The 24,639-nt window shown below is 43.0% G+C and overlaps 1 protein-coding gene across 1 annotated transcript in view; it reads left to right on the plus strand.

Annotated features, from left to right (window-relative positions):
- Positions 1 to 8,586: 8,586 nt before the first annotated feature.
- ahcy (adenosylhomocysteinase) overlaps positions 8,587 to 24,639 on the plus strand; it is a 102,450-nt gene continuing 86,397 nt past the window's right edge. The window contains exons 1-2 of the mRNA XM_043710997.2: positions 8,587 to 8,803; positions 14,094 to 14,169. Coding sequence (XP_043566932.1) covers positions 8,669 to 8,803; positions 14,094 to 14,169 — 211 coding nt within the window. The 5' untranslated portion in view covers positions 8,587 to 8,668. The remainder of the gene's footprint in view (positions 8,804 to 14,093; positions 14,170 to 24,639) is intronic.

Consider the following 24,639-nt stretch of genomic DNA (forward strand, 5'->3'; position numbering starts at 1 on the left):
GGGCGGCGGATTGGGGGGAGAGAAGGGAGGGGGATGGGGGAAATAGAATGGGGAGGGGAGTGGGGGGGGGGGTGAGAGGGAGAGGAGGGAATGGGGGGGGGGGGTGGGTGAGAGCCAGGGGAGGGGAATGGTGGGGAGAGATGGGGGGCATGGATGAAGAGGGGTTGATGTGGTGGTGCGGGCCATTGGATGTGGTTGATGGTATGGTTGGCTGGGGTGGGGGGGGTGGGTTTGGGAGGGAGAGGGCAATGTGGTGGGGGTGAGGGATGGAGGGAGAGGGAATGTGGACGGGGGTGGGCGCGTTTGGGTGAGAATACATGGAAGGAAAATGAATGTGGGGCAGAGGAGAGCGAGGGAATGTTAGCGCTGCGTAGAGGAGAGACAGTGAGTTTGTCGGGCGGGAATGATTGGTGTTTTGCTGTGTGCGTCAGTCTTCTTGTTTTGTACATGTACTTTTGTGTACCTTACACTCCATTTGTTGCAGCCTTGTTAGTGCAAGAAGTCTTGGGTGGTTGCCTTCTAAATCAGCATATTTGTGTGTCTCAGCTACTAAGTGTTCAAGTGTGAGATGAGTTCAAGTCAGAATCTGTGCTATTGTCATGAGTAGCGTCAGATTTAACTTTTAGTTTGAAACTGTGGCATCTGTTAAATGTTTGGATGTGGCCTTGAGCAGAGGCCTCCTGCACAGGTGCGACAACATGTACTAATCACCAGCACAGTTTCTGGCAGTATGAATTTGTACAGAGAGCAGAGTCCGTGAGGACAATGTCTAAAACCATTAATCATTAATAAGCAGTGTACAGGTTGTACAAATTGTATTTAACCCAGTCCACTCTTGCACAATCCAAAATGAAATGAATATTGTTCAGTGCAATACCTTTAAAACTTGTAACTTTTTATAAGGAACAGTCCTTGTTCCTGTCTCCATCATAATGCCTTGACAGATCAGTCGACATAGTCAGAGTTGTGCAGCATGGAAATTGACTGGTCGAACTCATCCAGGCTGACCAGGTAACTTAAATTAATCTAGTCCCATTTGCCAGCATTTGGCCCATATCCCTTCTAAACCCTTCCTATTCATGCACCTATGAATGGACGGTGGCTCAGTGCCTCATAACACATGGACCTGGGTTCGATTCCAGGCTCTGGCGACTGTGTGGAGTTTGCACGTTCTCCCTGTGTCTGCATGGGTTTCCTCCGGATGCTCCAGTTTACTCCCACAATCCAAAAATGTGTGAGTTAGGGTTGGAATTGGCCATGCTAAATTGCCCACAGTGTTCAGAAGTGTGTAGGTTAGGCGCAGTAGTCAGTGGTAAATGTGGAGTAATAAGATAATTGGTCTGGATGGGTTCCTCTTCGGAGGGTCGATGTGGACTTATTGGGCTGAAGGGCTTGTTTCCACACTGTAGGGATTCTATTCTCCACATCCTCTGGCAACTCTTTAGGTCACTTTTATATCTTTCCCCTCATATTAAATCTATGCCCTCTAGGTTTGGACTCCCCAACCCTGGAAAAAAGGCCTTGTCCATTCCCCTCATGAGTTTATAAATCTCTAAGATGACCCATCAGCATCCGATGTGCTGGGGAAAATAGCTCCAGTCTATTTAGTGCGCCTGTAATGCTCAAACCTTCCAACCCCAGCAACCTCTTTTGTAAATCTTTTCTGCACCCATTGCTAAAGGTTGCCCTTTGAGGCTGCTCTGCTATTCAGCATGATCGTGGCTGGTTCTTTAGCTCAATGTCATATTCCTGTTTTCTCTCTATACCTCTAAATGCCTTTAGAGTCTAAACATTTATTTATCTTTGTATTCAGTGAACTTTTCTCCATAGCCTTTGTTAAGTAGAAATTTTCGTTAAGCGTGGGATCTTGGTCTGTGCTTTCTTTCAACCTGGGTCTAAAAGTAAATTTGGGAATTGTACTTTTTTTTTAATAAACTATTTATCTCTAGTGGTGACTGTGGGAATGGTGGGGGTTGGTTTCCCATGTGCTGTCTAATGAAGCATGACACATGAGAAGCCATTGAGGTGCCTGAGCCTGTATTCTCTGGAGTTTAGCAGAGCAGAATGAGGTAATCTCATAAAGACTTAAAAAATTCTTAAAAGGGTAGACAGAAAGCATGTTTTCTGTGACTACATGGTCTAGACCAAGTGATTGTAACATAGAATCTAACGTTCAGTTTGAGAATGAGGAACTTGTAACAGCAACAGCTGTTTAACTTAAAGGGAATTACAATGAAATAATGATTGAACAAAGAAAAATACAACACGAGTAGATCCATCATCCCACAGTGTACGCATTGATCGTGATGCCATTCTTGACTAATCACATCTGCCTGGACATGATCCTTATCCCTCCGATCTCCTCTTATTCACAAATCTGTCTGAATGCCCCTTGGATACTGCTATTGTATCTACTTATACCACTTCCCTCGGAAGCACATTTCAGGTCCTAACTGCACTGTGCCGGGGGTTGGAAATCGCCTCACACATCTGTTTAACTTCTCCCTCTTGTCTTAACCTTATGCCCCCCACTATTTCTACTGTGGGAGGGGAAAAGACTCTAACCATCCTATCCATGCCTCAGAATTTTCAATGCTGAGGCCGCCTCTCCACCTTCAATGATCTAATAATCCAAGTTTGTCCAATCACTCCTCACAGCTAGCACTCTCCAATCCATGCAACATTCTGGTAAGCCTATTTTGCACCCTCCAAAGCCTCCATGTCTTTGTGTGGTGACCAGAACTGCACACAATCCTCCAAATGTGGCCTAAATGAAGTTTCTACGGTTGCAACATTACTTGCCAACTTTTATATTCCGTGTCCCAACTGGTGTAGGCAAGCGTGTTTGTGCCGCCTTTACCACTTTATTCACTGGTCACTTTCAGGGAACTAGGGACTTGTACCCCAAGATCCCTCTGTATATCAATGCTTCTAATGATCCTGCCATTTACTGTTTACTTTTCTTTTTCATCAGACCTTTCAGAATGCTCAACCCCTCACTAGTCGGGATATAATTCCACCTGTCATTTTTCCACCCATCTTCCCAACTGATCGCTATCCTGCTGTATCCTTTGACAACCTTCTTCACTATCCATAACCTGTCCAGTTTTCATGAAGTCTCCAAGCTTACAAATCAGATTACATGCAGTTTCATCCAAATTGGTCTCAGCACTGATCCTTGAAGAACAGCACTGGTCATAACCTCCAGTCAAATAATAACCCTCCACAACTACCCTCTGTCTTCTTTGACCAAGTCAACTTTGTATCCAACTTCCCAACTCTCCATAGGTCCCATGTGACCTAATTTTCTGAACCGCTTACCATGCGTTTTGTCAAATACTTTGTTAGAGTCCATGTAAACAGCATCCACTGCCCTATTCTCATGAATCGTCTTTGTCGCTTCTTCAAAAAAACTATTCAAATTTAAGACAAGGCCTCCCCTGCACAAAGCCATCTGTTGCCATGCTGTATGTCTGACTGTAGTTTGCACACTGTCTCACTGCCTGTGTGGGTTTCTGCCAGATTCTCCAGTTTCTTCCCATAGTCCAAAGATGTGCAAGTTAGGTGAATTGGATGTGCAGAATCGCTCAGTAGAGCCCAGGCATTTGCAGACTAGGTAGGTTAGCCTTGGTGAATCTGGGAATAGGGTGGAGGGGGTTGGATCTGAGTGAGTTGCTCCTCAGCGGATCGGTGTAGACTCAATGCATGGAATGACCTGTGCATACTGGTTTAAGGTTTATTCATCTGTACTCTTCTGGATTACCCTGTTGCCCTCCTTAAATAAAGGAACAGCATTAACAATTCTCAAGTCTTCTGGGACCTTAACCGGTGGCTTAAGAGGATATAAATATCTGTGTCAAGGCCCCAGCAATCTCCTCCCTTGCCCACCCATCAGACCGTGGGAATTTATCTAATGTTTTTCAAGGCACCCAACACTGCTACCTTAATATCAGCATGCCTTAGAAATGAGCATGTCCCTCCCTTATATTACCACCATCAATGTTTTCTTGTTGAATACAAATGCAAAGTATGCACTGAGGACCTCATGCATTCCCTCCGCTCCATGCAAGCATTCCCTTCTTTGTCCTTGAGTGGACCTATCCTCTTCGTGATTACACTCTTGCTCCTAATATATGTATGAAATGCCGTGGGAGTTTCCTTAATACTACTTGCCAAGGGCATTTGATGGCCCACTTTAGCCCTCCTAATTCCTTATGTAACTTTTCTGCTTCCTTACATGTCTCAAGGACCTTTTCTGATTTCGGTTTTTCTATATCTTAAATATGCATCTTTTTTCCTTTTTAAATCTCCTGTCATCTAGGGTTCCTAAACCTTACCATCTTTATCTTTCATCCTCACAGAGACATGCTGGTCCTGAACTCTGAAGTTCTTGTCATTGTCAATATTGGGGAAGTTACAGGAATCCTGTTGTTTGAGTTAGCTAAAGTAGACTTGACAGGTAGATTAGCAGGAAAGATAGTAAACAAGTAGTGGCAGGCATTTAAGTAGGTAATTCTTGACTCAACAAAAATATATCCTGGTAAGGAAGAAAGATTCTGAAAGGAATAAACTAACCAAGGAAGTTAAGGAGAGTGTAACATTTTTAAAAAGGCCAAAATCAGTGGTAGCCCTAAAGACTGGGATAAATTCAGAATGTAGCAAAGGAGGACCAATAAGATTATATTGGTAGGAAAAAAAGGTCACTAATGAGGAATATAAAAACTGACAATAAGACCTCTTTTAAATATATAAAAAGGAAGAGAGGCCAAAGTGAACATCAACTCCTGAGCAATTAGTTTGGGAAGGTAGTAATGGGGAGCAAGGAAATGAAGAATTCAACAGATATTTTGCAACAATATTTACAGTGGAAGATGCTTCAAATATTCCATTAATACTAAACATGGGGGTGTGGGGAGAAGTTGAGTGCCAACATCACTAGAGAAATAGTAATTGACAAACAGATACGGCGAATGGTAAAGTTCCCTGGCCCTGATGATTGCACCTCAAAAAAGTAGCATAACAAGTGAAAAGACAGTGCTACAAGAAGTAGATACAGAGAAAGTGGACGTATTGCTTGTAATTTTCCAAATATCTGTGGACTCTGGAAAGGTACTGAAGGAAAACTGTCAGTGACACTCCTATTCAAAAAAGGAGGAAGGCATAAGTGAGTGACTATATGCTGATTAATCTAGCATCTATTGTTGGAAAAGTATTTGAATCAATGATTAAGGCAGTAAAAACAGTATATTTGGAAAGTCATAATCTAATCGAGCAGAGTCAGCATGCCTTCATGACAGGGAAGTTGTCTGACTAATTGGTGTTTCAAGGAAGTCTTAGCAAGAGTGGATAATGAGGAACCAGTGGATATGTTGTATTTGGACTTACAGAAGACATTCGATAAGGTACCTCTCAAAAGGTTAAGTCGTAATAGCCCATGGTTGAAGGTGGTACATTTGCCAGATGTAGAAATGGTCAGGTTACAGCAAGTGATGAGAGGTTCTTTTTCAGGTTGGCAACCTGTGACCGCAACAGTCTACAATCTATATAAATTACTTGGAGAAAGGAAGCAAATGTACTATCTTAACTGCCCTGTGGGCAATAAATGCTGTTTCAAATTTCCAGGTGGCACGGGTGCAAAGGCAAGTTGAAAGAAGAATCTAGAGCGATTTTAATAGGTTTAGTAAGGGAACAAGAAGTTGGCAAATAGTGAGGATGTGGGCGTCTGGGAGGTGGGACAAAATGGCTGAAGGAGCTGTACAAAATGGCTTCTGCATTGTTAAATAGCACTGAAACAAGAAACCACAGACTGATGTAGATCCGATTAATTGCAGAAGTAATGGTTTAACTGCAAAGCAGGACAAAGACGATTCTAAGAAAGGTTATTTACAAGAAATCGTGCTAAGCTAAGGCAAAAATGCATGAAGGTCTTGCACGATTTGATTGGTTGTTACAATGAGATCATGCTCCATGCCTGACTATGAACAATGTATATAAACCCTATGCAAATTATGTCGGTCATCGGGTTCTTTTGGTGGTCTGGGCAGATCAGAGTCTACCAATCTGGCTGTATCAAAGAACAAATGATTTGCTTATGTGATTGAGAAAGAGTCATTTACAGGTGCGTTTATTGACCGACTGCGGAACTGACCCGCACATCCACCCAGCCATCCACCCACCCCACCCCTAGGAATTCAGATCTTCAAGAGTATCGTGGGAAAGTTTGAATTTCTTAATTTTGGAAGAGAACAAAATAATAATATTAAATGGAGGGAAACTGCAGAAAGCTGCAGCACAAAGCAATATTGGTTATTTGTGTGTGAAGCATAGAATGAGCAACAAAAATTATAGCACACAGGTGGTGCTGGTGATCGGGAAAGCTAACTGAATGATGGCACTTATTTCATTGGGGTTGGACTATGAATAGAGAAGTGTTATTACAACTGTACAAGGGGCTGCTGTGCAGTGAGCAGTTTTGGTTCCCTTTTCATTCATGGGATGGGGACATTGCTGACTAGGTCAGCATTTATTGCTCACAGGGCAGTTAAGAGTCAACCACATTGCTGAGAGTCTGGAGTTGCATGTAGGCCAGACCAGGTAACAATGGCAGATTCCTTCCCAAAAAAGAAATAGATGGGGTTTTCAACAATTGACAATGGATTCATGGCCATCAGTAGACTGTTCATTCCAGATATTTATTGAATTTTGCAATCTGTCAAGGTGAGATTTGAACTCTGGTACCCAAAGAATTATCTGGGCCTCTGGATTAGCAATCCAGTGATAATACAATTAGGTCCTTGCCTTAGAAAGAAAATTTAAAGAAAGGTATTTATTCCGTCAGAGGCCGTCAGTGAAGTTAACTGGAATCATACCTGTTAAAGAGAAATGATCTTGTCAGCATAGGTTAAGAGAGTTTGGGAATCTACTCATTGCAATTTAGAAGAATGAGAAATCATGTAATTGAAGCATTGAATTCATAAGGGGCTTGACATGCAAAGTGCTGAGAGGGTGTTTCCTCTCTGTTTAACACTAGAGGACATCATCTCAGAATTTAAGACTGAGGTGAAGAATTTCTTTTGAGGGTTGTGTTTTTGGATCTCCTTGCCACAAAGCTGTGGGGGGGCAGAGTTCTTGTGTATATTTAAGGCTGAGATAGACAGATCCTTGATCAGTCGGGAATCAAGGGTTACGGGGAAAGGTCATTAAAGTGGACGTGGGGAAATTTAGATTAGCTGTGATTTTATTGAATGGTGGAGCAGGCAAGAGGGACTGACTAGTGTGGTACAACAGGGATCAATGCTAGGACACCTAGATGTTAATGATTTAGATGAGAGTACTAAATGTAATATACTAAAAATATCTGTGTGGAAGGGTGAACTGTGAGAAAGATGCAGAGATGTTGTAATGTGATTCTCACAGGCTGAAAGTGTGCAAGTGCATGGCGGATGCAGTATAATGTGGGTAAATGGTGACAAAAATAGGGTGACAGGTTTTTATTTGAATGTCAGGAATAAGGATGTCTTGTTGAAATTGTGCAGGGCTGTAGTGAGACACATTTAATGTGTGCGCTGTTTTTGTCGTCTTATCTGAAGAAAGATGTTTTTTTCTTTGGAGGAAATGTAGTGATGGTTTACCTAATTGATTTCTGGGATGACAGGACTGATGCATGAAGTCATGCTTGCTATCCCTGATCAAACTATGTAACTCAGAGGAGATTAATTCTGTCCTTCTGCATTTTCCTCAATTTCCCTACAGTTGAGCGATTCACTGGCCTTTAATTCCATTCTTTATCTCTTGAAAACTGGAACTAACTGTAAATAGAATGGAAGAAAATGGTGAGGAGCAGCTCCTCCGCATCAAACTGGTTCTTGTGTGCATGCTGTTGGTTGGTTTGAGTTATGAACAATATACGATGGGCTGAATGGCCTTACTTCCACTCCTATGTCTTATGGTCTTATATCTGGGACAGGGCGTGGTGAGGTCTGGAGCTAAAGACTATCGCCTGGATCCAGCTGTCATTTGACAGATACTGGAGGGAAAGTAAAGGGTTGGATTTTGCTGTGCTGGCCACCTACCAGTTGCATTGTGATGGGAAAGCTGCAGTTTGTTATGACAGAAGTACAAGAGAGTTCATAATGAATCAGGGAATGATGGAAATTCTGAGATTAGGTTGATGGGGGCCTTCATCACTAACCTGTAATCAGATGTGGGACAGGAGTATAGTCTCATTATTTTGTTTCCCTGTCAATATCAAGTGTTCTGTTTTAATTATTTGACCATACTGTAGCAGCTTTGTATGACTGAGTGAATGACTTGCTAGGCTATTTGAGTGAACCACATTTCCATGGACCAGAATGTAGGCTAGATCAGGTAAAGCTGTCAGATTTCCTGTCCTTTCAGATGTCAGTCAACCAGATGGGATTTTCCACAATTAATGGTTTATGACATTATTGAGACTTACTTTCCCTTCCAGATCTGTTAATGTGAGTTTTGAATTTACCAACTGTCATTTTGTGATTTGAACCAGTGTCCCTCTGGCATTAGTTTGGTTCTCCGGATTGCCAATTTGTCTGTACATGTTGATTTTGTCTGAACCTTGTTTCTCTGCGTTATAGCTGACATCACTTTGGCCGATTGGGGTCGTAAGGCCATTGAGATTGCAGAGAATGAGATGCCTGGTTTGTTGATGATGAGGAAGATACATGGGGCTTCTAAACCATTGAAAGGAGCCCGGATTGCAGGCTGCCTCCATATGACTCTTCAGACTGCTGTATTAATTGAAACCTTGACAGCACTTGGAGCAGAGGTATTGTCAGAATACATTGTATGTCCAAAAAGTCTTAATATAAAGTGTAAATTCAAGGTTTGTGTAAAGATTTGTAGCTTAGCTGCTGGTTTTTGTGCTTGTGGGTATATTCACTTAACAGGCAAACGACGTGACAAGGACATGCCAAGAACTAACTCACTCGCCATGCTACCTTATATAAAAACCATCTTGAAACTGACAGCCAGACTTCTCCAATCCCTGGGATTCATGACAGCCCATAAACCGACAGCTGCACTTAGTCAGCAACTCACCAGGACAAAAGACCTGATATCCGTCATGTACAAGACTAACGTAATTTACAAGATTCCGTGAAAAGACTGTATGAAATACTAGATAGGGTAAACAGGCAGGCAACTAGCAATTCACATCCCTGAAGTAGCCACTAAATGCTGCAACCAACTGCACCGAGTAACCATATACATATGACTGACCACCAGTTCAACTGGGGTAAAACTATCACAGGACAAGCCAAACAGTGGGCAGACAGAGAATTCCTAGAAGCATGGTACTCATTCACGGACTCTATCAACAAGCACATTGACCGGGACCCAATATACCGGCCACTACAATGAGCAACTGAAACTGGCAACTGGAAGCAGCTGAAACAGAAACAAATAAATTCCAGATGAGGCAGCAAAGCAGCGCATCACAGGATGCACCAAAGCAATGAATGTCACCTAAACAGGGGACAAAACATTTGCAAATCAACTTCCCAGCTCCACAAACGGATCCACAACCACGAGTGTAAATTATCAAAGTCAACAGCATACCTCCATTTCATTGAACTTAGAAATGGTTATGAAACGTCTGAGAACGAACATACCAGCTTAGTGAGCAAACTTACAACCTGAGTTGGTGAGGGTCCTTATGGACATGTCAAATTTCCTGAGCTGCCTGAGGAAGAAGAGAAATAAGTGCACCCATGTGGGAAGTCCAGGAGAGGCTTCGGTCATTGTTAGCCCCAGGAACTTGATGTTCTCAACCTCTGCTCCATTGATGTAAAGGAAGGTGTATTCTCCTTTCTTTCTAAAGTTAATGAGTCGTTCTTTAGTTTTGTCGACATTGAAAGAGAGGTTGTTATCATTGCACCACGTCACCAAGCCCTCTATCTCCTGAGTGGTAACTACCTCCATGTGAAAATACCCCCTCAGTTGCATTGTCCATGGTCTCAAACAACGCAACTCTAACAAATTAGTGTGTTCTTTAGACTTTACCTTCAGCTTATGCTTCCTCTTTTTTTTGAGGTATCTGTATGTCATCATTTTGGGCCCTTTCATTCCAGTTCACTATTACTGTTTTAAAGTTAGTTTCTCTATGGATTATGTTTCAGTGTCTTATAAACGACTCGGATGAGGACACAGAAGGGTGGGTTAGTAAATTTGCAGACGGCACTAAGGTCGGTGGAGTTGTGGATAGTGACGAAGGATGTTGTAGGTTACAGAGACATAGGTTGCAGAGCTGGGCTGAGAGGTGGCAAATGGAGTTTAATGCAGACAAGTGTGAGGTAATTCACTTTGTTCGGAGTAACCGGAATGCAAAGTACTGGGCTAATGGTAGGATTCTTGGTAGTGTAGATGAGCAGAGAGATCTGTGTCCAGGTACACAGATCCTTGAAAGTTGCCACCCAGGTTGACAGGGTTGTTAAGAAGGCTTTTATTAATAGAGAGATAGAGTTCTGGAACCATGAGGTTATGCTACAGCTGCACAAAACACTGGTGCGGCCGCACTTGGAGTATTGTGTACAGTTCTGGTCACCGCATTATAAGAAGGATGTGGAAGCTTTGGAAAGGGTGCAGAGGAGATTTACTAGGATGTTGCCTGGTATGGAGGGAAGGTCTTACGAGAAAAGACTGAGGGATTTGAGGCTGTTTTCGTTGGAGAGAAGAAAGTTGAGAGGTGACTTAATAGAGACATATAAGGTAATCAGAGGGTTAGATAGGGTGGATAGGGAGAGCCTTTTTCCAAGTATGGTGACGGCGAGCACGAGGGGGCATAGCTTTAAATTGAGGGGTGATAGATATAGGACAGATGTCAGAGGTAGTTTCTTTACTCAGTAGTAAGGGTTTGGAATGCTTTGCCTGCAACGGTAGTAGATTCGCCAACTTTAAGTACATTTAAGTCATCATTGGACAAGCATATGGACGTACGTAGAGTAGTGTAGGTTAGATGGGCTTCAGATTGGTATGACAGGTCGGCGCAGCATTGAGGGCCGAAGGGCCTGTACTGCGCTGTAATGTTCTATGTTCTTTTATTTAAACTGTTTGTGTTCTTCCAAGCCACACTAATCCTTTTGTCAAGTAGGTTCCACATTGACATAGGCGCACACTACACTTTCAAAATTACCATAGATTCCCAAAATGCAAGCTAAATTCAAAGTATCCCCAGATCCTGAGCTCCAGGGAATGAAAATACGAATATTACACAAGACAACATTTAATCAATGAACAAAGCTGCAGTCAAACCAGATCACAAGAAGTTAACACTTAGTTCAGAGAATGCAGCACCAAAAGCTGGGTGATATATCTCGCTCACTTATCAACATTTTCTAGCTTCGTATCTGTTTAGTTTTTATTTTGTTCATTACTTGCTTGTAAAGAGAATGAGGCAATAGTTTAATACCTTCAGATGCTCAGTTTCCAGCTTTGATCACTTTGGATCTATGTCTCTGTAATCATAATTATATTGTATCTTTTCACAGCTATTTGTGTTAATTCAATTTTATTGCAAATGATTATGTTCAGTTATATTTTAAACTTACTTTCTTGGACTTTTTTGTACTCCAACCATACGTGCTGAGAGCCATTGTTTCCTGTGCCCTCCACTTTTGCTTTTTACTTTTGTATCTTCCATTTCCATCTTTGTTACCCTCACTTTTGTATCCCTGCACATGTTCCCATCTTGCTAGGAGTGGGTTCTGCATGTGGCCATCTCCTCACAACTGTCACCCACTAATCAGAGCAAACGTGCTACAATCTGTTCTCCAATTCCTGATCTTGTTAACATGTGGCATCGGGACTAATCCTGAGTTTACTACTTTTGATGTCCTATTTTTAAGTTCATTATTCTCATTCTCTAAATTCTGTTGGGTTATGTACTTATCTTGTTCTGTGACCTGTAGACTAGAGGAACTAGAACAACATTGCACTCTTCCTGCCTTAGATGCAACGCACTCCATCCTCTTGCAATGAAGGCTAATGTTCCATTTGCTTTAATTGCGATATCTGTGTGTTGACTTTTTTGATTTGTGGACCAGGGCACCCTGGTCTCCAATTTGCTGACAATGCAATATGTCTGCCTGCCATCCAAATCATTAATATAGTTAGATATTTGAGGCTGATCACTGTGGCAGTCCAAAAATAACCCATTTATCCTAGTTGTCTCTTTACTGTTAGTCAATGCTGTACCTGTTCCAGTCTATCACTTACAGTGCCATGAGCTTTTATCTTCTCTAGTGATTTTTTGTGTGGCATTTTTATCAAATGTCTATTGCAAATACCTTACATACGATGGTTCACCTTTATCCGCCCTGCTTATATCATGAAAGGTCTCCAATCAACTTATAAAGCACAATTTTACTTCCACACAATCAAAATCAACATGGTTTAATGATTTTATAAATGTCCTATTATTACCTCAATAATGAGAAAATTCTGTAATCCAATGATAGATGACAGATTGACTGGCCATTCATCTCCATCCTTTATTGAAGGGACATGGCAACATTTTTCATGTACAGCTGTCCAGAACCGTCATGATTTTGAATACTTCTATTAGTTTACCTCTCCACATTCCCTTCCCTAAGGAGAGCAACCCGTCCAAGCTATCCTTGGAACTGAAATCTCCTATCATGTTTTTTGGAACTAAGAAAATGAATAGTCCTATACAGTTGATACACAAAAGATTCTGAAGGGCTGACAGATTGTTTGCAGCTCAGGGAATCTAAAACACAGATTGGGGCTGATCATTTAGGACTGAGACAAAGAGAAATTTCTTCAAGCGTGTTAGGATTCTATAGAATTCTCTATTTCAAAGTTAGTGTTCCATTGATGAACAAATTTCAGGATGAGTTTCATGAATGGTAGCTCATCTCCTGCCTTTCCTTGTATCCCTGCACATTTCAATCCAAATAATTGTCCAATTCTATCATATATACCTCAGTTGAACCTTGTTCCATGGCGTTTTCAGGTCAAGTATTCCATACTCCAACTAGTATGAGAAAGCTACTTACATCACCCTTGCTTTGTTAACACATTGCCTTAAATCTGTGCCCTTGCATTCTTTTGTTAACAAACAGTAGCATCTTCTACCTATCAACTCTGTCCAACCTATTTGTGAAATTGAAGACCTTTATCTAATCTCCCCTCAACCATCTACTCCCCAAGGAGAACACATAACATGGAAACTAGGAGCAGGCTTAGGCCATTTGGCTCTTCAAACCTGCTCTGCCATTCAGTAGGAACATAGCTGATCCATATGCCATGTTCCTGCTTTCTCCACAAACCTCTTAATGCCTTCTAAATCTAAACATGGATCTACTTTTTCAGAGTTGAAGCCAGAGACCAGTACTGAATGTCAGAATAGATTCAACAGGCCAAATTGTCACCACCTATTTCTTCTGTTCTTTTGTCCATAAGCCATCCTTGTAAATATTTCCTGTATTCTCTTCAGTGCCTTCAGCTTTTCTTAAGACTGATGCCTGAATTTGAACAAAGTAGTCACGTTGAGGCCCAACCAGTGTTTTCTAAACACCCAGTGTAACTTCAGTGCTTTTGTACTGACTTTCTTTATGGAGTGCAGAATCCCAATTATTTTCATTAACTGCTTTCTCAACCAGCCGTGCCACCTTTCAATGATCTGTGTCCCTTCAGGGTGTCCTTTTAATGTTTGAGAACAAATTACATGCAAAAATAGTATTGTGGATACTGGAAATCTGGAATAGGTCATGTTGGACTTAAAATGTTACTTTGTTTCTACCTCCACAGATTCAGTCAGACCTGCTGAGTCTCAACAGTGCTTTATTTTCTTTTAGTTATGAGTGTATAAACATTCAGTTCCACTCATGGTTTTAAATAGTTCTTCAGGTACATATACTGAGGAATTTCCTTCTGAGACATGAAGGACTTTCAGTTTGGGATATTTATTTAAATCGCTAATCGAATCCTGTATTGGTGACCAGATGATTAGTGATTGTTCCTTTGTCATGTGCTATTGACTGGTGTAAATTGAAGTCCACATTGTTATTGTAACTAAAGTCTTGATCTCATTTCAGGTCCAGTGGTCGAGCTGCAATATTTTTTCTACTCAGGATCATGCAGCTGCAGCAATTGCCAAATCTGGAGTTCCTGGTCAGTACAATGATACATTTATACTTCCGTCCTGTATGCAAAGAATGATAAATAGGACACCGATTACTGATGGATGGCATAGGCACAAGTTAAATGATACTGTTATCACTGGGACTTCACTGAAGCACACTTGGTAACTTTTGATTTTAAAACAATACGGCATAATGGTTATCCATTTAAACTTAACCATTTGCTTTTATACAGCTATTTGGGTTCACATCTAGGTTTAAATGCTTTTCCAGTGATGGGTGGGCATAGATTGCCTATGAAAGTAGCAGTGCCACCAGCTGCCCAGCTTGCAACTTTGTAGGATTTTCTGTTCCACTTAGCTTGTCTAGCTACCACTTACCTGATCAATCACAGGACAACATTCAATCTATTGCCCCTGTTGTTTATTTGATTGTATGGAACTTGAGCATTGTTGAATGTAGGAGCATTTCTTCCAACAGAGATTGAGACTCAGGAGGCAGCCTGGATTCTGGCAAGTGAAAGATTTTTATTCAAGCAGAAACCACTTAATGCAGGGGGAGAGCCAAAAGATCTTCCCCGAATCTGGCCTTGACATGAGAATTCAAATTTTCCCTTAATTTTTCTCAGATCAGAAGATAGATCAATGACATGCTCTGAATTTAGAATAAAAAGCAGTGTTTTATACACTTTGTTAACAATCATAAACAACATGATCACTAAGTTTGTCTCTCTTACTTTGTATATCCAATCACGAGGAACAGCTAGTCAATGATGGGCATTGAATGGACAATCTCAGGTTTGTGTGATCGCATAGTGTTTAATAGACACTGTAATCTTGCTGCCTTGGGATCTTCCTATGCATCATATTCATTCACATTCCAAAGTACTCCTTCAGATCTGTCTCAGGCTGGCTTATCTCGTTGAATTTAGACATTGTATTCTATTTTGTCAAATTCATTTGCTCCTCTTATATTTCCCACTGTCCTAATTATGTGTACAAACACAAAAGATAGTTAGTTTTAACTTGTTTGCTGTAAGATTTGTAATAATTTCTGCTATAGTGTAAAGTAATGAAGTACTTCTACTGTCAAGACTTTGATTAATGGGCTGTGAACAATATATTTTGGGATGGAAATGTGTTGCTGGAGAAGCGCAGCAGGTCAGGCAGCATCTAGGGAACAGGGAGAATCGACGTTTCGGGCATTAGCCCTTCTTCAGGACTGCCTGAAGGGCTAATGCCCGAAACGTCGATTCTCCTGTTCCCTAGATGCTGCCTGACCTGCTGCGCTTCTCCAGCAACACATTTCCATCTCTGATCTCCAGCATCTGCAGACCTCATTTTCTCAACAATATATTTTGTTCAAGCGTAAAAATCTTTTGCAAAAGCTAGTTAACTTTATACTAGGATTAAATGCTTTCCTTTAATACCTATTCTTAATGTTGAAAACTACCCTTTTCTAGAACCTATTTCTTAATATTCTAGGTTATTTCAAGAAACTAAGTACTATAAGATAACTTTAGCTGTTGCAGCCTCAGCTGTTATAAGGAGTTAATGGCCTGTATCTGGCAGCTGGTGTCTGTTCATTTACTGGGACAATTACCCTTTAATGTGACTGGAGTTCCTCATTTATTGGACTTTAGGTGGTCTTAACAAACTGTTTTACATGGGAACAGGCTGCGTCCTTTTTACTGTCCTTGGAGTGGCTTGCTTGGTTGTATCAATATGTTTTACTCTGAGAGCAGGCTGTTTTGCTTAGTTTCTTGTCTGCCATTTTGTTTTAAATCCTGCTGTTCAATTCTGTTTTCCACTTATCGGCCTTTTTTTGTTAACAGACATGAGCCATTCTATTCTGACCAGGTACAGGCCACCCTGCATTGAGAGGATGCATTTTCTTAAAGTTTTTAATTTTCTATTCATCAGGACAATTCACAAGAACACGAATATGCAGTGAAAACAACCATTTGTACGACGAGGATAGTGCTGATTGGTTAGCAAGTGGGGTCTGATGGGTAGAGGTATGCTTCTGAAAATATACCCATTAATATTAATTGACAATTAACAGTCAGGATTTGGTTACAATTTAAACCAGACAAGTTGACTCTTGTTAGCCATGGCTTTGCCCTGATAAATGAAATAGTGAATGGTTGTCTGATTTCCCCCAGTTGAAACAAGTGTGTTACTTGTAATGGTTGTCAACATAATTTACATGTCAAGATTATCCAATAAATGCCATCCAATTTTTACCACTTCATAATTCTTCACCTACAACTCTGTAGCTTTATCCTTTTTACGTATTGCTATCTATGTTTAAAGTTGCTGTCAAATCTGCTTTTACAGCACTTTCAGTCAGTACAATTTAGAGTGCACATTCACACTTTTTTAACCCTCTGGTTCTTTTGCTAATGTTTAGAGATGTTTAGCTGTTTAGTTACCTACAATGTGGAAACAGGCCCTTCGGCCCAACAAGTCCACACCGACCCTCTGAAGAGAAACTCACTCCCTTTATTTACCCCTGACTAATCCACCTAACACTATGGGCAATTCACCTAATCTGCACAGCTTTGGACTGTGGGAGGAAACCCACGCAGACACTGAGAATGTGCAAACGCCACACAGACAGTTGCCAGAGCGGGAATTGAACCCAGGTCTCTGGTGCTGTGAGGCAGCAGTGCTAACCATTGAGCCACTGTGCTGTCCCTAATAATTTAAACCATTTCTAAACTTAATTCCCATGACATGGTCATCACTGGTGAGCAGTATTTATTGCCCTTTAGATGCTAGTGTAAGTTGCTGCCTTTAGCCACTGCAGTCCATGGTGTAGATGCGCCCACAGTGCTGTTAGAGGGAGTTCCAAAATGTTTGAGAGAACAGTAACAAATCTTGCCAGTATGCTTCCAAGTCAAGATAGTGAGAGACTTGGGAACTTGCAGGTGGGGGCTGTTCCCATGCATCTGCCCTTGTTTTTCTGTGGAATAGAGAATGGAGCCTTGGTGAGTTACTGCAGAACAGTGGGTAGATGTATATGCTCGTACAGCTGTGCATTGGTGGAAGAAGTGAATGTTTGTAGTGTGGAGCAGGCCAAGGCTGCTTTGTCCTACATGGTGTCTATCCTCTTGAATGTTGTTGGAGCTGCACAATTGAAGAGCATTCCAACAGACTCCCAATTTGTACCTTGTGGTGGTGGACAGGCTTTGAGTTAGGTGAGTTAATTGCTGCAGAATTCCCAGCCTCAGACCTGCTCTTGTATCCACAGTATTTGTATGGCCGTTCCAGTTCTGTGTTGGTCAGTGGTAACTGTCCCAGCCCGGATGTTATCCAGGTCTTGCTGCATTTGGTAATTGACTGCTTCAGTATCTGAGACCTGAATGGTGCTGAACGTGGTGGAGTTATTGTGATCATCTCCATCACTTCCACTTTTCTGTTGGAGGAAAGTCATTGGTGTAGCAGCTAAAGATGGTGTGCCTAGGGCATTACGCTCAGGAACTCCTGGAGATCTGTCGTTTGGCTAAGAAAAAATGACCTCCAACAATCTCCACCATTTTTCTTTGTGTCAGGTATGACTCCAACCAGTAGGGAGTTTTCTCCTTAGTTCCACTCACTCGAATTTTGCTTGGCATTCTTGATGCCATATTTTGTCAAATGTGGCCTTGATGTCAAGGGCAATAACTCTTACCTCACCCCTGGAATTCAGTTTTTTAGCCTACATTTGAAAAAAAGGAGTATTGAGGTCAGGAGCAGAGTGGGCTGGATGGAACCCACACTGAATGCCATTGAGCAGGTTATTGTTGAGTAAATGCAGCTTGAAAGCAATTTGCTAATTGAGAATAGACTGGGGTGTCAGGGGTTCATGTAAAAATTGTAGTTGTGCCCTTGCCTCTGCTGTTTGAGGCTGGGTTCAAGCCCCACTTACTCCCAAGTATGTAATGACATCTCTGAACAGGTTGATTAGAAAGTAAAGTAGACCCACGCCTGTTATGGCACAGTAGCAGTGTCCCTGCCTTTGGGGCAAGAGGCCTAGGTTGAAGTCTCGGCTACTCCTGTAGTGTATGATAACACCTCTGAACAGGTGATGGGAAAGTAGTCAGATTGGATTTGACCTTTTGTGGACTGGCAGTGCCTAGGCTACTTCCCATATTAGATGGGTAACTGTAATTGTTTTGGGAAGTGCTTTGCTTCAGTACTGTTGTCTGAGAGATAGAACATAGAAGAATACAGCGCAGTACAGGCCCTTCGGCCCTCGATGTTGCGCCGATCCAAGCCCACCTAACCTACACTAGCCCACTATCCTCCATATGCCTATCCAATGCCCGCTTAAATGCCCATAATGAGGGAGAGACCACCACTGCTACTGGCAGGGCATTCCATGAACTCACGACTAGCTGAGTAAAGAACCTACCCCTAACATCTGTCCTATACCTACCCCCCCTTAATTTAAAGCTATGCCCCCTTGTAATAGCTGACTCCAGACGAGGAAAAAGATTCTCACTGTCGACCCTATCTAAACCCCTAATCATCTTATACACCTCTATCAAGTCACCCCTAAACCTTCTTTTCTCCAATGAAAACAACCCCAAGTGCCTCAGCCTTTCCTCATACGATCTTTCTACCATACCAGGCAACATCCTGGTAAACCACCTCTGCACCCGTTCCAGTGCCTCCACATCCTTCCTATAGTATGGCGACCAAAACTGCACACAATACTCCAGATGTGGCCGCATCAGAGTCTTATACAACTGCAACATGACCTCAGTACTCCGGAACTCAATTCCTCGACCAATAAAAGCCAGTACGCCATATGCCTTCTTCACCGCACTATTTACCTGGGTGGCAACTTTCAAAGATTTGTGTACATGGACACCAAGATCCCTCTGCTCATCCACACTACCAAGTATCCGACCGTTAGCCCAGTACCCCATCTTTTTATTACTCTTACCAAAGTGGATCACCTCACACTTAGCTACATTGAACTCCATTTGCCACCTTTCTGCCCAGTTCTGCAGCTTATCTATATCCCGCTGTAACCTGCCACATCCTTCCTCACTGTCTACAACTCCTCCGACTTTCGTATCATCCGCAAACTTGCTCACCCAACTTTCTAACCCCTCCTCCAGGTCATTTATAAAAATGACAAACAGCAATGGTCCCAAAACAGATCCTTGCGGAACACCGCTAGTGACGGCACTCCAAGATGAACCTTTGCCATCAACTACTACCCTCTGTCTTCTTCCAGCCAGCCAACTCCTAATCCAAACCTCCAACTCACCCTCAATCCCATACCTCCGTATTTTTTGCAGTAGTCTACCATGGGGAACCTTATCAAACGCCTTACTAAAATCCATATACACCACATCTACTGCTTTCCCCTCGAACACCTCCTTAGTCACCTTCTCAAAGAATTCAATAAGGTTTGTGAGGCACGACCTGCCCTTCACAAAACCATGCTGACTATCCTTGATCACATTATTCCTATCCAGATGTTCGTAAATTCTATCCCTTACAATTCTCTCTAAGATTTTGCCCACAACAGAAGTGAGACTCACCGGCCTATAGTTACTAGGGTTATCCCTACTCCCCTTCTTGAACAAGGGAACCACATTTGCTAGCCTCCAATCTTCTGGCACTACTCCTGTAGACAACGAGGACATAAAAATCAAGGCCAATGGCTCTGCAATCTCCTCCCTTGCTTCCCAGAGAATCCTAGGATAAATGCCATTAGGCCCAGGGGACTTATCTATTTTCACCCTTTCCAGAATTTCCAACACCTCTTCTCTACATACCTCAAAGCCATCCATTCCACTTAATTGTGACTCAGTACTCACATTGACAACAATGTCCTGTTCCTGATTGAATACTGACGAAAAGTATTCATTCAGTGTCTCCCCAATCTCTTCAGCCTCCACACGCAACTTCCCACTACTATCCTTGACTGAACCTATTCCTACCCTAGTCATTCTTTTATTCCTGACATACCTATAGAAAGCCTTAGGGTTTTCCCTAATCCTACCAACTAAGGACCTTTCATGTCCCCTCCTTGCTGCTCTTAGCTCTCTCTTCAGGTCCTTCCTGGCTACCTTATAACTCTCAATCGCCCCAATTGAACCTTCACGCCTCATCTTTACATAGGCCGCCCTCTTCCATTTAACAAGGGATTCCAATTCCTTATTAAACCACGGCTCCCTCACACGACCCTTTCCTCCCTGCCTGACGGGCACATACTTATCAAGGACACTCAATAGTTGCTCCTTGAACAAGCTCCACATATCAATTACACCCTTGCCTTGAAGCTTACTTTTCCAGGCCACACATCCTAAGTCATGCCTCACAGCATCATAATTTCCCTGCCCCCATCTATAACTCTTGCCCTGTAGTGCACACTTATCCCTCTCCATCACTAGAGTAAAGGTCACCGAATTGTGGTCACTGTCCCCAAAGTGCTCACCTACCTCTAATTCTAACACCTGGCCTGGTTCATTACCCAGAACCAAATCCAGTATGGCCTCACCTCTTGTTGGCCTATCTACATATTGTGTCAGGAAACCCTCCTGCACACATTGGACAAACACTGACCCATCTAACGAACTTGAGCTATAGCTTTCCCAATTAATATCAGGAAAGTTAAAGTCCCCCATAACAACCACCCTATTACTTTCACTCTTCTCTTGAATCATCCTCGCAATCCTTTCTTCTACGTTTCTAGGACTATTAGGAGGCCTGTAAAAAACTCCTAACAAGGTGAGCTCACCTTTCCTATTCCTAACCTCAGCCCAAACTACCTCAGATGGCGAGTCTTCATCCATCGTCCTTTCCACCGCTGTAATACTATCTTTGACAAGCAATGCCACACCTCCCCCTCTTTTACCCCCACCTCTGACCCTACTAAAACATTTAAACCCTGGAACCTGCAACAGCCAATCCTGTCCCTGTTCTACCCATGTCTCCGTAATAGCCACAACATCGAAGTCCCAGGTACCAACCCACGCTGCAAGTTCACCTACCTTATTTCGTATACTTCTTGCATTGAAGTATACACACTTCAAGCCACTTTCCTGTTTACAGGCACCCTCCTTTGAAATTGATGCCATGTTCCTAACCTCCCTACACTCCAGGTCCTGCACCCTAAAGCTACAGTCTGGGTTCCCATGCCCCTGCAGAGTTAGTTTAAACCCCCCCCAAGAGCAATAGCAAACCTCCCACCAAGGATACTGGTGCCCCTCAGGTTCAGGTGCAGACCATCCTGTTTAGAGGTCCCACCTTCCCCAGAAAGAACCCCAGTTATCCAAATACCGGAATCCCTCCCTCCTGCACCATCCCTGTAGCCACGCATTTAACTGTTCTCTCTCCCTATTCCTCGACTCTATCACGTGGCACGGGTAACAAACCAGAGACAACAACTCTGTTCGTTCTAACTCTGAGCTTCCAACCTAGCTCCCTGAAAGCCTGCCTAACATCCTCAGCGCTCTTCCTACCTATGTCATTGGTGCCAATGTGGACCACGACTTCGGGCTGCTCCCCCTCCCCCTTAAGGACCCGGAAAACACGATCAGAGACATCATGTACCCTTGCACCTGGGAGGCAACATACCAAACGTGAGTCTCTCTCGTTCCCACAAAACCTCCTATCTGTGCCCCGAACTATTGAGTCCCCAATTAGTATTGCTCTGCTCTTCTCCACCCTTCCCTTCTGAGTAACGGGGACAGGCTCCGTGCCAGAGGCCTGAGCCCCGTTACTTGCCCCTGGTAAGTCGTCCCCCCCACAAGTATCCAAAACGGTATACTTGTTCTTGAGGGGAACGGCCGCAGGGGGTCCCTGCACTGGCTGCTTCCTCCCAGTCCCCCTCACTGTCACCCATCTATCTGCCATCTTTGGAGTTACTACTTCCCTAAAGCTCCGATCTATGACCCCCTCTGCCTCCCGAATGATCCTAAGTTCATCCAACTCCAGCTCCAGTTCCCTAACACGGTCTTGGAGGAGCTGGAGATGGGTGCACTTCCTGCAAGTGTTTTCAGCAGGGACGTCCATGGCATCCCTCACCTCAAACATGTTGCAAGATTGGCATCTGTGGTGCTGGGGATCTCAGGAAGAAGCAGGTTCACAGAATGATTGGGTACAAAAGAGGCATTTCAGCCCATCAAGACTGTACAGCTGAAAATGTTATCTTCACTGGAGCATGGTGATTTCAATGTTGTTGAGTCTGGCGCAAGTGGCAGGCGATAAGGCAAGCTAATGCATGTTGGCCTTCATAATGAGAGGATTTGAGTATCTGAGTAAGGATATCTGGCTGCAGTTGTTAGGGCCTTGCTGAGGCCACACCTTGAGTATTGTGTGTGGGTTTTGATCTCCTACTCTGAGGAAGGACATTCTTGATATTGAGGGAGTTCAACAAAGGTTCACCAGACCAATTCCCTGACATATGAGGAACCGTTCAAGAAGGCAACTCACAATCACCTTCTCAAGGGCAAGTGGGGATAGGCAATAAATGCTGGCCCAGCCAGAAATTCCCACATCCCATAACTCAATAGAAAAAATGAAGGTTGGGGGGGACATGACAGATTATAAGATTGAGTGACAAAGGATGAATAGAAGGCAGGTGTCTCCTTTCGTTGAAGGGTCAATAACAAGGGGGCCTAATTTTTCAAGAGAAAGACAGGAGGTTTAGAGGGAATTCTGAGGAAAAAGATATTTTACCAGAGGGTAAGAGGGGTTGAGAATGAAGGTTGAGGGGGGACAGATGGCTTGTACTTTCTGGAATTCAGAAGAATGAAGGGGGATCTCATAGAAACATAAAATCTTGATGGGACTGGACAGACTAGATATGAGCAAAATGTTCCCAATTTTGGGCCAATCCAGTATAAGGGGTAAGCCGTTCAGAACTGAGATGAAGAATTTCTTGAGATTTGTGAACCTGTGAAATTCTGTCCCACAAGTTGTTGGGGCCAGTTCATTAGATATATTCAAGAGGGAGCTGGATATGGCCCTTGCAAAGAAAAGGGTCAAGGGGTATGGAGGGAGAGGGGGAATGGGATACTGAGATTGTATGACCAGTCATGACCATATTGAATGGTGGTGCAGACCCGCAGGGCCAAACAGCCTACTCCTCCTCTATATTTCTATTTTTTCTGCCACTCTTTCCACCTTGTTATCCCTAAATGGTGATAGTCATAGCCTGGCATTTGTTTGGCGCAAATGTTACTTGCCACTGGTCAGCCCAAGTCTGGATGTTGTCCAGATCTTGTTGCATTTGAACATGGACTGCTTCAGTACCTGAGGAATCGTGAATGGTACTGAACATTATATAATCATCAGCAAACATCCTCACTTCTGTTATGATGGAGGAAGGGTCATTGATGAAGCAGCTGAAGATGGTTGGGTCTAGATCACTATCCTGAGGAACTCCTGCAGAGATGTCTTGGACCTGAGATGACTGATCTCCAACAACCACAACCATCTTCCTGTGTGTCAAATATGACTCTAACCACTGGATAGTTTTCCCCCTGATAACCATTAATTCCAGTCTTGCAAGGGGTCCTTGATGCCACACTTCTGAAAGCAGTCTTAATGTCAAGGACTGTCACTCTCTCCTCACCTCTGGAATTCCGCTCTTTTGTCCATGTTTGAACCAAGTGCTGCTTGACAACACTGTGTTGATGACAGGTTTATATTTCACTGATTGTCCAGCTTTTTATGAATAGGACGTACCTGGGCAATTTCCAACTTTGTCAGTAGATGCCAGTGTTGTAACTGTATTGGAAGAGCTTGGCTAGGGGAGCGGCAAGCTCTGGAGCAGAAGTCTTCAGTACTATTGTGGGAATATTGTTAGTGCCCATAGCCTTTGCAGTATCCAATATCTCCAACTATTCCTTGATAACATGCAGAGTGAATCAAATTAGCTGAAGACTGGTACTTGTAATGCTGGGGCCACTGGAAGAGGCTGAGATGGATTGTCCACTTCTGGCTGAATTTTGCTGCAAAAGCTTCAGCCTTATCTTTTGCACTGATGTGCTGGGCTATTCCATAATTGAAGATGATATTTATGGAGCCGCCTCCAGTGAGTTGTTTAATTGTCCACCACCATTCACAACTGGATGTGGCAGGACATCTGAGCTTAAATTTGATCTGTTGGCTGTGGGATCGCTTAGCTCTCTATCACTTGCAGCTTATGCATTCAACCAGACCTGTTTGTTGATGACATGTTGACGCCTCATCTTCAGGTATGCCTGCCGCTGCCTCTTGTGCTCCTGCTGTTTCCATTGAGCCAGAGTTGATTCCCCTAGCTCAATGGTAATGGTTGTGTGTGGAATATGCAGGCCCTGAGTGTAGAGCGTCTGCTGGAGTACAATTCTGCTGTTGATGGCCCACAGCACCTCGAGGTTCAGTCTTGCATTGCCAGATCTATTTGAAGTCTGCCATTTAGCCCAATGTTAGTGCCACACAACTCTCTGGAGGTTATTCTCAATATGAAGGCAGGACTTCAGCTCCACAAGGACTGTGTAGTGGTCACT

Source organism: Chiloscyllium plagiosum, unplaced genomic scaffold, assembly GCF_037043375.1.
Source record: "Chiloscyllium plagiosum isolate Xiang-an unplaced genomic scaffold, Cpla_swu_hap1 HiC_scaffold_15, whole genome shotgun sequence".
NCBI classification, from domain to species: Eukaryota; Metazoa; Chordata; class Chondrichthyes; order Orectolobiformes; family Hemiscylliidae; genus Chiloscyllium; species Chiloscyllium plagiosum.